Source organism: Hydractinia symbiolongicarpus, chromosome 10 (assembly GCF_029227915.1).
Source record: "Hydractinia symbiolongicarpus strain clone_291-10 chromosome 10, HSymV2.1, whole genome shotgun sequence".
NCBI lineage: Eukaryota > Metazoa > Cnidaria > Hydrozoa > Anthoathecata > Hydractiniidae > Hydractinia > Hydractinia symbiolongicarpus.
In genome coordinates, this window is record NC_079884.1 from 18,067,572 (window position 1) to 18,082,894 (window position 15,323).

A 15,323-nucleotide genomic window follows, 5' to 3' on the forward strand; every position below is an offset into this window, starting at 1 on the left:
TAGTAAGCATGTTTTTTGTAAAATCGCTGCTATGTATTCTTGAAGTTCTTATTGTGTTAATGTTTTTAATTTTGATTAACCTAAAGTTGTAAGCAAAATTAAAACAGCCGACTTCTTCCTCACTTTTCTAAATTTCATGGTGTGTCAGTTGCTGACATATTACATCCGACAATGTGATCAAGATTTGCTCTTTTAACCCAATCGTAATAAATGAAAATAAAATAATATGAATACATTCGAAATAGACATTCAAGTTACCAACCTAGGAGATAAATTTGTGACATTGCCGTGCAATAAGAGACCAATGAAACAATTAATGCATCCAGTACTGTTAAAACGTCTTCACGTAATATCAAATTATGGAATATCTATTTACTAGCAGTCTTAAATGCATGTTGATCTATTCAACCGCTGTTTTGCTTTATCGACCACAGAAAATTGTTCAGTATTCCAATGCAGCAATGATGCTTATCAAGTAACATCGCGAATTTACATTGGGTTTGTAGCCAACACTTGTTGATGTATAACCAACTGTACAACCAGACACACCCGAAAACATGGGACATAATATTTTAGCTGAGAAAAGCACTTCTCGCAAAGTTTTTCTGATAGTAAACGCACTTTTCGGAGGAACTGTGTGAAATGAATAATCACTCAGAGGTAGCAGATGATAATAGTACAAAAACCTTTTTATGACGAAAAACATTTAATTAGCAAATATTTCTTGGGTTTAAGCCAATAAATAACAAATTAAGTTAAATAAATTTTCTCCCTGATCTTTGTCAGAGCATCTTCAGATCATAACTAAAAACGTCTTTCAACATGCATGTACAAAATGTTAAAAAATTCTCTTGATAAAATAAAATGTATAAAAATCTTTATTAACAATAAAAGTCGTTAAAAATTATAGTATGTTTTCCCAAATTTCAGATAATCGTCTTATTTCATCTTTTTTGTTCAATAAATCCGATTTGTGTTGTTTAATCGCTAATGCCTCTTTAAATTTTCTTTTATTAAAATTGTTTTCTCATAGAGAATTTCTATTTTCTCAAAGTTCATTTCGTGTTTTGTTTCTTTTATGTGTTTGGACATTCCAGAGACGTTTTTTTTATCGTTTTTTGCGCCATTTTTGTGTTCTTTTATTCGTGTTGTCAACTTCTTTCCTGTTTCTCCTATGTAATATTTTCCACAATCTCCACACGTTACTTTATATACAACACCTGATTCATTGTCTTGGTTTCCGTTTTTCAATATTTTGTTGCCTTTTACAACATTTTTTAGCGCTTTGTTTTTCGTATGTGTTAATTTTACATTAAATTTCTTGCATACTCTGGCGATTTGTTCTGAGATGCCTTTTTCATAGGGTAAAAAACAATCGAATTGAATTTGTGTCGTCATCTGTCTGGTTTCTTCCATTACATTTTTTGTTTAATGTTTCTTTTATCGTTTTTGTTACGATGTTCTTGGGAAACTCATTTCATTGCATAGAAACTCATTTAATTGCACTTTTAAAACAAATGTTAATAAAGAAGCCTTAGTACGTCTCGTGAAAATCTCAGTTGAATTTATGACCTTCAAAATAGGAAACAAATTCTACAACCAGGCGGATGGTCTCTTCATTGGATCACCTGCGTCGCCATGTTTTGCCGAAATCTACATTCAAGGAATAGAAGAAAAGAGTATCTACTCAATGTTACACGCACCAAGAATTTGGCTAAGAAAAGTAGACGATACTTTCACTGTTACAAAGCATAAAACCGAGGACACCTTAAATGAGCTAAATAACATTCATTCAAAGGTAAAATTCACAGCGGATGAAGAAAAGGATGACCAGATCCCATTTTTGGATTGTTTAATAATGAGAAAAGACCTACGCATACGGGACAATACACTAATTATACGTCAAACCAACCTTTACACGTAAAATTATCGATAATTAAAACTTTAACGAGAAGAGCAAAAACCATTTGCACAGAAGAAACAGACCTCAAAGAAGAATTGAATTATATACAAAAAACTATGCAATTAAATGAGTTTCCCAAGAACATCGTAACAAAAACGATAAAAGAAACATTAAACAAAAAATGTAATGGAAGAAACCAGACAGATGACGACACAAATTCAATTCGACTGTTTTTACCCTATGAAAAAGGCATCTCAGAACAAATCGCCAGAGTATGCAAGAAATTTAATGTAAAATTAACACATACGAAAAACAAAGCGCTAAAAAATGTTGTAAAAGGCAACAAAATATTGAAAAACGGAAACCAAGACAATGAATCAGGTGTTGTATATAAAGTAACGTGTGGAGATTGTGGAAAATATTACATCGGAGAAACAGGAAGGAAGTTGACAACACGAATAAAAGAACACAAAAATGGCGCAAAAAACGATAAAGAAAACGTCTCTGGAATGTCCAAACACATAAAAGAAACAAAACACGAAATGAACTTTGAGAAAATAGAAATTCTCTATAGGGAAAACAATTTTAATAAAAGAAAATTTAAAGAGGCATTAGCGATTAAACAACACAAATCGGATTTATTGAACAAAAAAGATGAAATAAGACGATTATCTGAAATTTGGGAAAACATACTATAATTTTTAACGACTTTTATTGTTAATAAACGATTTTTATACATTTTATTTTATCAAGAGAATTTTTTAACATTTTGTACATGCATGTTGAAAGACGTTTTTAGTTATGATCTGAAGATGCTCTGACAAAGATCAGGGAGAAAATTTATCAAACTTAATTTGTTATTTATTGCCTTAAACCCAAGAAATATTTGCTAATTAACTATGAAAAGGCAAACCTATAAAGAATTCATGAAAAACATTTATTGATATCACATTTTTTATTCATGACTTTCTTGTCTGTTAAAAAAAAAAAAATATATCCGTCTGCTATCATTCATTAGTACAAAACAAGCAGAGAATATAACAATTTTTTTGTGATGTTTGATGAAAAGCTGTAGTTGGAAACAGCATTCTCTATTTAGGTTTCTGTTAAACCATGTGCGAAAATTAAATAGCAGAGACAAAATGTGTAATGTGTTAAATTACATTCTTGATTGTACAATTATTCTATTTACACATCTTAAAATAATTAGAAATTTATCGCCTGTTTTAAGTAGAATATTGCATTAGGCAATAAGAAACATAAATTGTGGTTGCTTGTCTGGTGTAGAAATGTTTCTCTCAGGGCTGAGAGAAGAAAAAAAATGGACCTCTATTCGTTGGATTTTAATTTTAATTCCACGATGCATTCTACTCTCTCAAGTCTTTTCCTTATAAGAGAGTAAGACTGTTCCAAATTAGTGGAAAGACCCAATATTGTCTGGTATTTGTAAAGAAATCTTGCTTCAATTGTCAATAGCACTTCCGAAGCTTTTCTATTTATGGCTAAAAATATATTAAAAATTATTAGAAATAGTATGAACTTCTTAATTCATAATCTTCTTAATCCATACTTTTTTCAACAATATCAACAACATTCTATTATGTTTTTTGTGTTTGTTTGTTCTGCCTGCTTTAATAAATATGGCTTGAAAACTTGAAAATATGAAAGTTATTATTCTAAAGTTAAAACCGTATTATACATATGTTGACTTAAGTACTACTCATGCCGATACAAAGAGTTCTGCCGAAGAGGTGTTCGACAGTATGTGAACACCTTCACACACATGCAAGTAGGTTAAAGTGTGCTAGCAATATCTTGACAGTAAAAAATTTAGTGGAGAGTGACTTTGGCAGAGTTGGCGGAATTTAATTTGGAAAATTACAAAATAAATAATTTTGGTATGCTTTTGAAATTGAAAAAAGGAACGTTTTTTGCGATATCAACCATGTAAACTTAGGTAAAAAGAATGTCAGAGGTCATTGAATACTAAAATTAAAAACTTAGCCACAGGTGGATGTTGGAAAAAATTAATTTTGGCAGGAATTTATTACAGTATTCTTTCGAATTAACGGACACTTTAAAAGGCAGACACCTCTGATTAGTGGACACTTTGTCCATGCACCGCCCGTTTTCTGGACAAAGTCTCATAAAAAAACTTTCTAATTAGCGGAGACTTAACTGGCGGACACTCTGATTAGCGGAAAAAAGTTTGAAACGAAATGGCAACTATAGGTTTTTTTTCTCTCCAATTAGCGGACAGTCCAAAAATTAGGGATCAGCCTACAAAAATAATGAAAAAGTGAATAATTTTGAAATATTTATTTTAAACACTTTGAAACTTTACAAGAAATGTCTTAGCCTCAATTTTCTTCGCAAACCAGTCAATCAACTTTTGTTGTCCATAAAAATTAAATATAAATGGTATTTCCAGACCGTATCCACCTCCACGATTAACCCTCTTTCCACAAACCTCAGCTGTTATCGAAGTGTTCGGGAATTTCAAGAACATGAAACATATTTTGATGAGAGCGATAACGATTGTGAGAATGATGACATTGAAGAGAAGATCACCACGCATGAAGCGCTGACCATGATTTATAGATTAATAAACTTGAAATATTTCAATATAGAAGAAAGAACTTCTTTATCAATCGGTATTCACAGGGAAACTTAACGCAAGCAGCAGCGTTACTTTTTAGTGCAAATACGTTCAAACGAATGGCTAAATATTTCAACCTTGCAAGCATTCAATGGATAACTAAAACTAGTTATTACACAATTCAAAGAAAATTCTTAGCAGGAGTAGTGCATAAAAATTATTCTAGAATGAACACAAAATTAATAATTGAAATAAAAATTAATGGGTCCAAGTCATCTCAGTGGCGATGGAAGATGTGACAGCCCTGGCCACAATGCAAAATATCTAACTTATTCACTAATGAACCAGAAGACCAATGAAATTATTGCATTATCAATCACTCAGGTGTCTGAAGCAGGGAATTCTTACAGAATGGAAAACACTAGGGTTTACTAAAGCTCTTACGTACTTGAAGAGTCAAAACACTGTAATAGAACAGATAACAACAGATAGGCATAAACAAATACGAAAGTATATAAGAGAAGAACAACCTGATATTATCCATCAATTTGACATTTGGCACTTTTGCAAAAACATTAAAGCAAAACTTGTAGCTGCCAGCAAAAATTCTTCCTGCAACATTATCCAGAAATGGATAAAATCTATTTGTAATCATCTATGGTGGGCGTGTGCTACTTGTAATGAAGACGAGGAGCTTTTGCGTGAAAAATGGATAAGTGTTTTATTTCATATCCAAAACAAGCACAAATGGACAGGCAGTAATAAGTTCACGAAATGTGAGCAGCCTCCTTTGCCAAGAAAAAAAGCAAAAGCTAAAGAATGGATTAAAGCAAATTCCGACGCATTTCTTGCTTTGCAGTCAATAGTTTTAAATAAAACGCTATTAGCGGACTTAAAACATCTTACAAGATTTTCTCACACAGGTACATTGGAAGTGTACCATTCTTTGTACAATAAATGGGCACCAAAAAGTCAACATTTTTCACATCTTGGAATGATCACTAGAAGCCAGTTGGCAGTTTTAGATTTTAACAAAGGTAGCAACTTGGAACAAGCAACTACAAGTGGAGGAGAAAAAAGATATAATGTTAATTTTTCCAAAATCACTGGAACATGGTCATCAAAACCAATTAAAGCTGATAAAAACAATTCATATTTGCACAAAATGGTTGAACAGACCCTTGAATGCACTTCAAACGGATTGACACTAGAGCTTCCAAAAGTGCCACAAAACCTGCCAAAGAACATTGCTAAAACTCCCAAGCCGAACAAAAAGGAGCTGATCACAAACCAGGTCTCCAGATTTCAGAAATAAAACTATTTTTTTCTAGACATTTATATTTAATTCACCATATTAAATATAAAGATGACACAAGTCTTAAATTTCCATGTTAGTCTTTCTTTCCTTCGGAGTAAGGAACATAATTATTATCAAGCTCTGGATATAAGTTTCGTATTTCCCACAAGGCACAAGACGGAATAACACGTCGATTTCCTTTCCCCAAATGTTGGTACAGCCACCATGTAAACTGTTTGTATGCAGCATATCGCATTGACCTATTTTTTATGTTTTCTTCTAAATGGTCTCCTTTTGATTCGTGTAATCCAACAAGAAGATTTTTTAAAACGTCTGCATTCAAACAGAGTGTCTTAAATTATTCTAATTGTGTTACACATAGTTGCTGTTCAATTTTGTCTTGCAAAGCCCCAACTTCTTGGCAACACAAACAATCAATATCTCTTTGCTCTACTTTACATTTTCCACAGGTGCACCACTCTGTATTTCCAGTTCTTGTCTTTTCTTCTGCTGAAACTTCATCATTAGTTAAATCTAAAAATTCTTCCTCGTCTGAAGCTGCCGACTCAGAGGAAGAGATATCTATTTCTGGTTCAAAAAGATATGGTTTCAACGCCTTCATCATTCCTTCCATTTCTTCAACATCTTCATCTTCACTTTCTTGTTCAAAAAATATTTCATCATTTGAAAAATTTTCTGAGTCAGACATTTTTTAAGTATAGTTTAAGTGTGGGTTGTTTTCTGTTTTTAAACTCTTTTCAGCACATTTCTTTCTTAAACATTAACACATATGCCTCAATGACGTCAGAAAAAAAGGCTCAAAAAATAGCTTATGAAATTGGTTCAAAAGATCTATTGTTATGAATTATTTATTACTTTAGTAAAAGTTTTTTTGTTTTCTTTACGTTAACAAAATCAGTTACACATGAATTTAAAAAAAAATTTTTTTAACTGAACCACTCCTTTAAAGGCAGTCTTGAAATTATTTGAGTCAGGAAAGGAAAGTCAGGAATCTATTAAAAAAAAATTTTTTTCAAGTAAAGTTTTTTTAAAAAATCTTTTCGTTAATTTAGTTGATATTATGATGTTGATATTTGTTTGTTATTTTAAAAAAAGTTATATTACGTTCAATTTAGTTGTTTCTTCTTTTTTCGTGTCTATGTCCAGCACGGTACCTGCTAATTTTTCAAGTTACATATTTCATATACAAAATTGCATTTTCTTAAAATTTTGATCTTACATTGCAAAACTTTCTAAAAGGCGGACACCTCTAATTAGCGGACACTTTGTTCATGCACTAACGTTGTCCGCTAATTAGAGAGAATATTGTAGTTTAGTTTTCTTTCTGCCAATTTTTTTTCCTTAACAGTACCGCATGCAAAATGCTAAATTTGATAAGACACTGACACCTGAAAGCGCACAGAAAATACTGAGCGTGTGTTCATTTCCTGCCAAAACCTGGATACACACCATGTTATTGCTTAATTAAAGATATTAAGGGCTAGGTACACGGTATATTTGATTTGATGTACTTATTTTCTGAATACAATTTTTTAAACGTTTTTTTTTCTGTATGTGTACACAATACGACTAAAAGAACATATGCAACAATTGAATAGTAAAATAAGATTAAAAAACTCAAAAGGAGGGGGAGGGACAAAACAGACGTAAAACTAAAACTAAAGATCTTCATAATCGTTGAAATCCGAAGTTCTTTTCATTCTTATCTTTATATTTCAGGCTTATAATATCCAAAAGAGCTTCTTTTTGAAACTCTAAATTAAAATGTTCAGTCTTAACTATCTCTGTCTCCTTTTTATCCATATCCAATTTTATGTACTAAAAAAAATGTTAAAGGCCTTCTCACTTGCTGCAATTGATTTTACAGCGCTGATTGGTTAAAAGTTTGTGTGCAGCCGTAGTAGAATTTGAACATGTTTAAACTTTTTTTGTGGCATGTAACTTAACTGGTACTTTTTGTAGCAATTCTAGGTGTTTACACACTTGTCACCTACTTCACTTACCCTTTACTCTGTAATTAGTTAGTTACTGATGAATTACAGTATTTCCCTGCCTTCAAGACTCTCCATCTATAAACTAGACGACTTACTGTATCACTCAGTTGAATATTCATCCTTTTACATATTTGCCTTAAGTGATTATAGTTTGGTAATGTAACAGAAAAGAAACTTTACCTTGCAGAGTCTATTTGACAATTAGCTAGAGGCGTAAAATTGGAATGCAAATGTCAAAAGTATAACTGCAAAATAATACTTTATAGCTTACTCCAGTAATTTTATAGATGGATTTCTTTGTTGAGCTAGTTTCGACAGTCTATAACAGCTGTGTGGCAGGCAAAAAGATGTGCCCTTAATTAAAGCAAGGTCCTATTGTATCTATATTCTTTACACAAATATATTGTTGGGCTTGGATGAAAATGAACATATGAATCAGAAGGATGCAAATCTACCTATACTCAATAGTGCAAAGCATCAACAACAATTCTCTGACTAGAAAGCTGCTGAAAAGACCTATTTTTTAGCAAGCCAAAGCAATTCTAGGTAGCTAGGTACCACTAAAAACCTGTGAAAAAAAGATTTTTTCGCTGATCGAAATCTTGCGTTTCGTGTTGTGTTACTTGATTTCATGTAAACAAAAAATACTTTTTATCCCAGGCTGTCAAATCCGACGCGAATCCGCGAATCTGATTCGCGTGTCGACTCTCGTTACCTCTGATACCGCGAATCCAATCACATTCGCGCAATTAATAACATTAGTCACCATATTTCTACTCTGTTTCTACTCTTCCAATATTGGTGAATCTACGAACAAATACTTCGTTCGCTGCTAACATAGTCATAAGAAACAGAGATAGTCTGGAGACTCATCGCAAACTCGATTTGAAATCGTGTCCCTTGCTGTATTAGTACCCAGACAACTTTTGAGGGCATTAAAATGGAAACAACGCGGAAACTTTCTTCAACTAAGGCTTCATTCACAAGTAAATTCGTTTGTTTTGGTGAAAATGCCTGGGGCAAATTGCTCGATTTATGGGTGTAATGTTTCCAGAAAGACCCCAAATACGTCTATTTTTTGGTGTTCCGAAAGGAAACGATGAATATAGTAGTTCATGGCGTGAGAAACTCATCCATGTGATAACCAAAGATCGTGTCGTAGACCAGAAGTTAAAAGTGCAGATTGGGAAGAGAACATTACACATATGTGAACGTCATTTTGCAAAAGATTGCTTACTTCAACGTAAGTACAAATGCTTTTTCCCCACAACATTATTTTACAACGTATATATACAAAACAATTTAGAATTATTGTTTAAACACAAATATGCATATTCTACATATTCCATGTTCAACTTTTAGATGATACAAAGAGAACGTTTAAGCCTGGCTCAACCCCAACATTGAACTTGCCACAGAATAGTGTTGCTTCTTCAACAAGGTAAAAATACATTAACAATCGTTAGATAGACAACTCATTGTGTCGAGTGTGAGACCTATTTTGTTTATTTCATATTGTGCATTTTTTTCATAAGAATTATAGCTACTTCCTTATTATTTTAGCACTGGTCCAAGTGCTTCAACAGATAGCATTTTTGAGAAAAGAAATGAAATTGAACCTCAAGAAAAAGCTTACAAGCCACAGTACACTTCACTTCAGAATTTTGTTTCACGGATCAAATCTTTAAAGCTACCTGATTTTTGGAAAATTGAGAAGAGTAACAGTGTCTATGCACTTATTGTGAAACAAAATGATGATTTTATGATACCAAATATGTTGTTGAAGATCTATCTTTCACTATCGGAATATTAACATGGTGTTTACACAGAGAGCATGAAATATATAAAAATAACAACAAATCAATGAATAATATAACATTGTCCCAGCTTATACACTTGTTGTCAGATTTTAACAAATGTCCAGGAATTGCACAGCAGCAGCTACCTAAAGAAGCACTTGGTTCCACGAACATTTGTAGTGCATAAACATGCAGAAGTTCCTTTACATCAAACTGTATACCACAGGTGTTTTGACTGTTTTGGTTTGGTAAAGGGTGATAGTTGTTGTGTTAATTGTAGCAAGGCAGCAACTAAGGCACGAAAAGCTTCAAAACGAAAGTCTAACATGTTGACCGAGCCAGCAAAATCCAATGCTCCAATTTCACTTACATCTCCGGAACGAATAAAATTAACTTTGCAAAATATCGTGTGGAGAATAAACAGGCGAAATTCAGAAGTTACAGGATGAAATCGCAACATCAGCTATTCCAATCACTACAGATCTCTGCAATGATTTGGTATCTATTATGTCTAATGCTGATATTTCCAAAATACCATCTTTTATGAAGTTTTTCTGAAAATATGCACAATTTGCCAAAACTGGGGCTCGTTACCATCCCTACTGTCTATCATTGGCACCTGCTGCATACGATGAGATTAGACATGATAGCCAGACCGGCACAGGCTTTGTTATACTTCCAAGTCGCAGACGCTTGCGAGATTATAAAAATTACATGCGTCCAGAACGTGGATTCAACAAAAACTATAAATCTAGGTAAATAGGTTACTAACTAACAACTGATTTTTTAAAACTTCTTTTTCTAGCTAATAGTGTAGTCTACCACACGATCTCAGCAAATCCACCTCAACTTTGCTTTTCCAAATTCTAAGATTTACTTTTCTTTCATCTCTACTTAAAATTTACTTGAACAAAAATAAAGGACATGTTACAACACACAAAATAAATGGTTTTTCCAATATTTGTACATATAGTAAGCAACCTACTTCGTTTGTTCGTCTCCTGAACTTGAAAAAACTTTTTACGTTTGTTTTGATCGTCAGGGGAAACTTGGAAAGAAAACACGTGATCAAAATAAAATTGCTTTATTTTGATCACGTGGTTTGGTTTATCCAATTAAATTTTTTATTTGATCACGTAAACGTAAACAAACAAACAAAACTCGCGGCTTTTCTCGACAAAGAAGACATATTTTTTTTCGGTAACATCAAAGATTTTTTTTCGGCAACATAAAAAAATGAACACATCCACTTTGCCTGTTACAGACGCAAGGAACTGGCGTACTATTATATAGATTATAAGGGAATAGTCGATAAAGTCCGTGGAAAAATCCACTTGGGCAGGATAACAATGAAAAAGAACCGTCATTTGAATTTTGATGACGTCAACAACCTATCCATAAAGAAAATAATTTAGAAACTTATTTTTACGTTTGCCTCCATTGTGTAGAGCTTAAAGCACTGAAATTGTACCTTAGGTGGATAAATTTTGGCGAGGATTAAATTAAAAACCCGCCAAAATTAACATAATTTACCGATGTAGCTGCAAAAGATAATGTACCAAAAGTCACTTTGTCAACTTGGGTCAAGAACAAAGAGAAACTTATGGGCTCACTAGACAACGAAGCCAACGCTAAAGACAAAAGTTGAGAACAGGTAGCTTTGAAGTGGTAGAAAAGGCTCTTTTGAACTGGTTTAAGAACATGCGATGTCAAAAAGTCCCATTATCTGCAGCCATGATCCACGAGAAAGCGATTACATCAGATGGCTGGCTATGGCACTGGAAGGAACGAAACCACATTGCATTCAAGACCGTATCAGGTGAATCAAAATCAGTTACACCAGACATAGTCGCCCGTTGTGGGAAACTTCTCTTCTTATTTTTTTTATCAAACTGCGAGCCCAAAGACATTTATAATTGGTGGAAAGTTGATTAAAATTGGCATTACTGTGTTGGCACTAGCTAATGCAGTTGAAGAAAAGTTACCGATTTTCATTATTGAAAAGGCCAATAATCCACGATGCTTCAAGAACGTCAAGTTTTTACCATGTCACTACAGAAATCAACGCAAAAGCTGAATGGATTGCGATTTGTTTAAAGAGTGGGTCAGAGTCATGGGCAAGAAATTTTATACTGAAGGAAGACAAGTTGCATTGATTATCGACAATTGCCTAGCAAAAGTCTTTCGAAAGTCTTAAGGTGTCAATTGAAAGCCAAAGATGATAACCCTTTTAAAGAATTTGAAGAAGAAATTGAGAATTTTCGTGCAACCAACCTGATCTTGTTTGGAGTTGTAACTGTATATCCGATTTTCTTCTCAGACGATGGATAAGGATATTGTTATCAAGGCAAAAAGTACAAAAACACGTCACTGGCAAAGCACTTTTGGCATTTCACCACATGGTATGGGCTTATTATTCAGTGATTATGCCTAGAATCAATTTCAGACTCAGAAATTACTGCGAAAACTGGTATTCTGGATTTTTTACAAGAAGAACACGAGGTTTATGTCGGACAAAGGCTTTACAATTAAAGGACTATGTACAAATAAAGGTGTAACGCTTACTGACCGAAACAAAAAAAATCCTTTATTTAAGACAATTTTAACATTGCTTTTACGCGTACACGTTGACAGATTTATAGGCCGTGTGCGAGAATGGACTATATTGAACAATGTTTGGCCAATAAACAAAATGGATCTCCTTAGCTCTACTTGGACAATGCTTTGCGATATTGTAAATAAAACAATGCCTCCAATTGGCCCTAAAGAGTAGTGTGATCTGTTATTGTCATATTTCTTTAAACAGTGCTTAAAACATAATACTATTGTATATGCATAATACTCTTTCCAGATGGATGTATTTTTTCTATTAAAGTTTGTTTTTGTATATATATTTAGTTTCTAAGGAATAATTTTTTTGAACAAGCCATAAAGTATTAAAATCCATATTGTCTAAAGTTCAACAGTTTGTACTGATTTAGGGCAAGTCCTAAGTGATTTTAATGCTCCAAAGATTAGATTTTTTTCTAAGAGTGCTTTTGCAAGTTATTCCAAAACTCTTGTATCTGTGTATGGCATATACATATCATATATTTTTGATCCTTTATAATACAGTCGCAAATAAGTGCGATAATGTCTAAAAGCTGATCATTCCCTACCTAGCCGTCTATGCTCTCACCATCTACGTTTGTAGCCAAAATCTAGTATTCGGTTTGTTTATGATTTATACATATATTTAGAAAACGTGACATGTAGAAACATATTAGACAAAATTTGTCAACAAAGTTTGACCTGCAAACCACATATTTAAATGGCTGTTGTAACTCTGGTCGTTTTATCTTTCTTCGTATGTATGTAATGTAAAAAATATAGCAAAGGCGCTATCCTCGTGGTAATCCATTAGATGTTCGGTCTTTTGTTTATAATCCAATAATATTGGTGATATTGGTTGTTAAATTGTAGATACTAGCTAAATTGCGAGATCGTCAGTTGATTACCACCGTCATCAGAATTTTCAGCCCTGAGTATGGACTAATCAATAATTCCTCGTGGTAGCAGGCCATGCTTTATCAAGCATTCTCTATCAGTTAGGCCGCAAAGATTGGTTTATAAAAATCGCGCGAGCGATCATAAAGTCGGTAAAAGAATATCGCATTTGTTTTTGACCCGCTCTTTGCCGACAGCTAGAATGCGACTATTATTAATATAGAGACTTGTCGGAAAAACTGTCAAAATTATGTGTACTCTATGCTGGTACCGAAATGAAGCTGCGAAAAATACGGGTTTAAAAAAGGAAATAATTGTAGTCAAATTATTATATGGTCTTTATGGTGTGGTCAGCATATCTTACGCTTAATTTGTTTATAATTTAATCATACTAACAATCAATCTATAAAATAGATATTAATATTTTGTTATTACAGCTTTACAATTTTGGAGAAACAGTATCTATAGTGATGTGGTCAGAAAATTGGAAACCAGATAGTTTTTACGGTAAAATAATTGAGAACAAAAAGAGAGGTTTGCATACTCTTTGTTTATTGGGTAAGTTCCATACTAGTATTTCCGAAGTCCAAAATCCTTGCCAATCCGTGCGAAATTGGTCACGTGATGATCGATTTTGCACGGATTGGCAAGGATTTTTGACCATGTTGCACACACAAAAGTACATCTAACGATCTGATGTTTTTGTTTATATCTCTCCTTCGTTTTACGAAATACTCAAAACGAGTTTTTCTGTGAATGTGTTTAAATTTTTATTTTTGATGATTTTTAATATTTGTGAATAGATGCCTTTTTATATAAAAGGGTGGTCATTATTCTTATTTCCCCATTGATCTAAACCATTAATTCTAAACATCACCCTGCTAACATATATTCTTATAAAAAAACTTGTATGTGATTATATGCGTACAATACCTTCTTAATTAGTTGGTCTTGCGAAATGCATTCTTTTCATAATTTGTGTATGTCTCCCTTTAGCTTTTGGTACCCGTTTTTCGATGAGTCACTGACATGGAGAATTCTAACAAACAACCTACAAAACAGTTTTTCAATAAATAACATAACCTGGATAACTACTGTGAAGTTGAGATCTTGTAAAATTAGAATAATACGCTTGGAAACTTCTTAGCAACTTAGACTAAAATGAAAATTGGGGTTGCTCAATATAAAGAAATGCGTACTTAAACTTTCTGTTCACTTTTAGACATAAAAGTTAAAGAACAGACTATCGAAAATATGATAAGGTATTTCTTGTTTCTGTTTTTACTAAAAAAATATGTGAGATCAGTTTTCCATCTTGAGTAAACAAATAGAACTTGAAAAGTACCAAAAAATCATCGCCTTTCATCCTGAATTGCAAGTTCTTATCTGCCAATTGGGACAATATTTTGCGGCAAACTATTGCCTCATGAAAATCCTACTCTATTCCGATACATATAGACATACTTAATAACTAATATATACTTAATAATTTTTTTTACAGAGGAAGGAAGATTTACGAGCCACCTTGCTACTTAACTGCGCAGGACGCGATGCAACAATTACTGTATGTTTCGGATCGAAGACATGCGGAAAATAAAGAATGCAGTAGGTGTGTTTTTCAAAGTTTTATTGCTACCCAGACCACACAGCTTGAATTCGTTTGTTCATATTTTAGCAATAAGCGAAGACTGTTATGCTGTCATACTTGCGCGTGTGGGATGGGATGATCAAAAAATAGTAACTGGAAAAATATCCACTTTGCTGAATGCCGATGTTGGTCCTCCTATTCATTCTTTAGTTATTCCTGGAGAAATGCATTTTTTAGAGAATGATATGTTAAAGTTGTTTGCAGTGAATAAAGAAGATTTTTAAAGCAGATGATCAGATTACATGTGCTGTCACGCGGTTCTATCACTTGATGACATCACGTCGGAAAATTAAAAAAAGTCAATCAGATATGTATCGTACAAAACTTCTTTTCTCTTTTCCACTTTCACAACATCGAAAGTTCGTTTAGCATTTTCTAACGGAAACCAATTATTTGAAAGTTCAGTTAATTTGAATTCAACTTTCACATTACCTTCTGGACCTGCTATTATAAATGTTTGACTTTCTAAAAACTTAACATCAGAAGTAACTTGTAAGACATATGTCTTTATTATTTTAGAATTTTACTCAATATTACCACCAAACAGAAGGAAATTTTCTGGGCTACAGACAATAC

At 33.0% G+C, this 15,323-nt stretch overlaps 3 protein-coding genes across 4 annotated transcripts in view; 2 read left to right on the plus strand and 1 right to left on the minus strand.

Moving 5' to 3' along the window:
- LOC130612386 (diphthine methyl ester synthase-like) overlaps window positions 1-15,071 on the plus strand; it is a 41,409-nt gene extending 26,338 nt beyond the window's left edge. Inside the window, exons 6-9 of one of the 2 annotated variants that reach the window (XM_057433690.1) lie at window positions 13,537-13,657; window positions 14,322-14,361; window positions 14,601-14,704; window positions 14,775-15,071. In XM_057433690.1, coding sequence (XP_057289673.1) covers window positions 13,537-13,657; window positions 14,322-14,361; window positions 14,601-14,704; window positions 14,775-14,971 — 462 coding nt within the window. In that variant the 3' untranslated portion in view covers window positions 14,972-15,071. Of the gene's footprint in view, window positions 1-13,536; window positions 13,658-14,321; window positions 14,362-14,600; window positions 14,709-14,774 lie in introns of both variants that reach the window. The other variant, XM_057433691.1, reaches the window with a different exon arrangement.
- Window positions 5-13,583, plus strand: LOC130612385 (uncharacterized). The gene is made up of 2 exons (XM_057433689.1): window positions 5-9,255; window positions 9,378-13,583. The coding sequence occupies exon 1, from the start codon at window positions 4,858-4,860 to the stop codon at window positions 5,815-5,817; it is 960 nt and encodes a 319-aa protein (XP_057289672.1). The 5' UTR covers window positions 5-4,857; the 3' UTR covers window positions 5,818-9,255; window positions 9,378-13,583.
- Window positions 5,823-6,604, minus strand: LOC130612387 (uncharacterized). Its single transcript, XM_057433692.1, has one exon. The coding sequence runs from the start codon at window positions 6,506-6,508 to the stop codon at window positions 6,158-6,160; it is 351 nt and encodes a 116-aa protein (XP_057289675.1). The 5' UTR covers window positions 6,509-6,604; the 3' UTR covers window positions 5,823-6,157.
- Window positions 15,072-15,323: the final 252 nt, after the last annotated feature.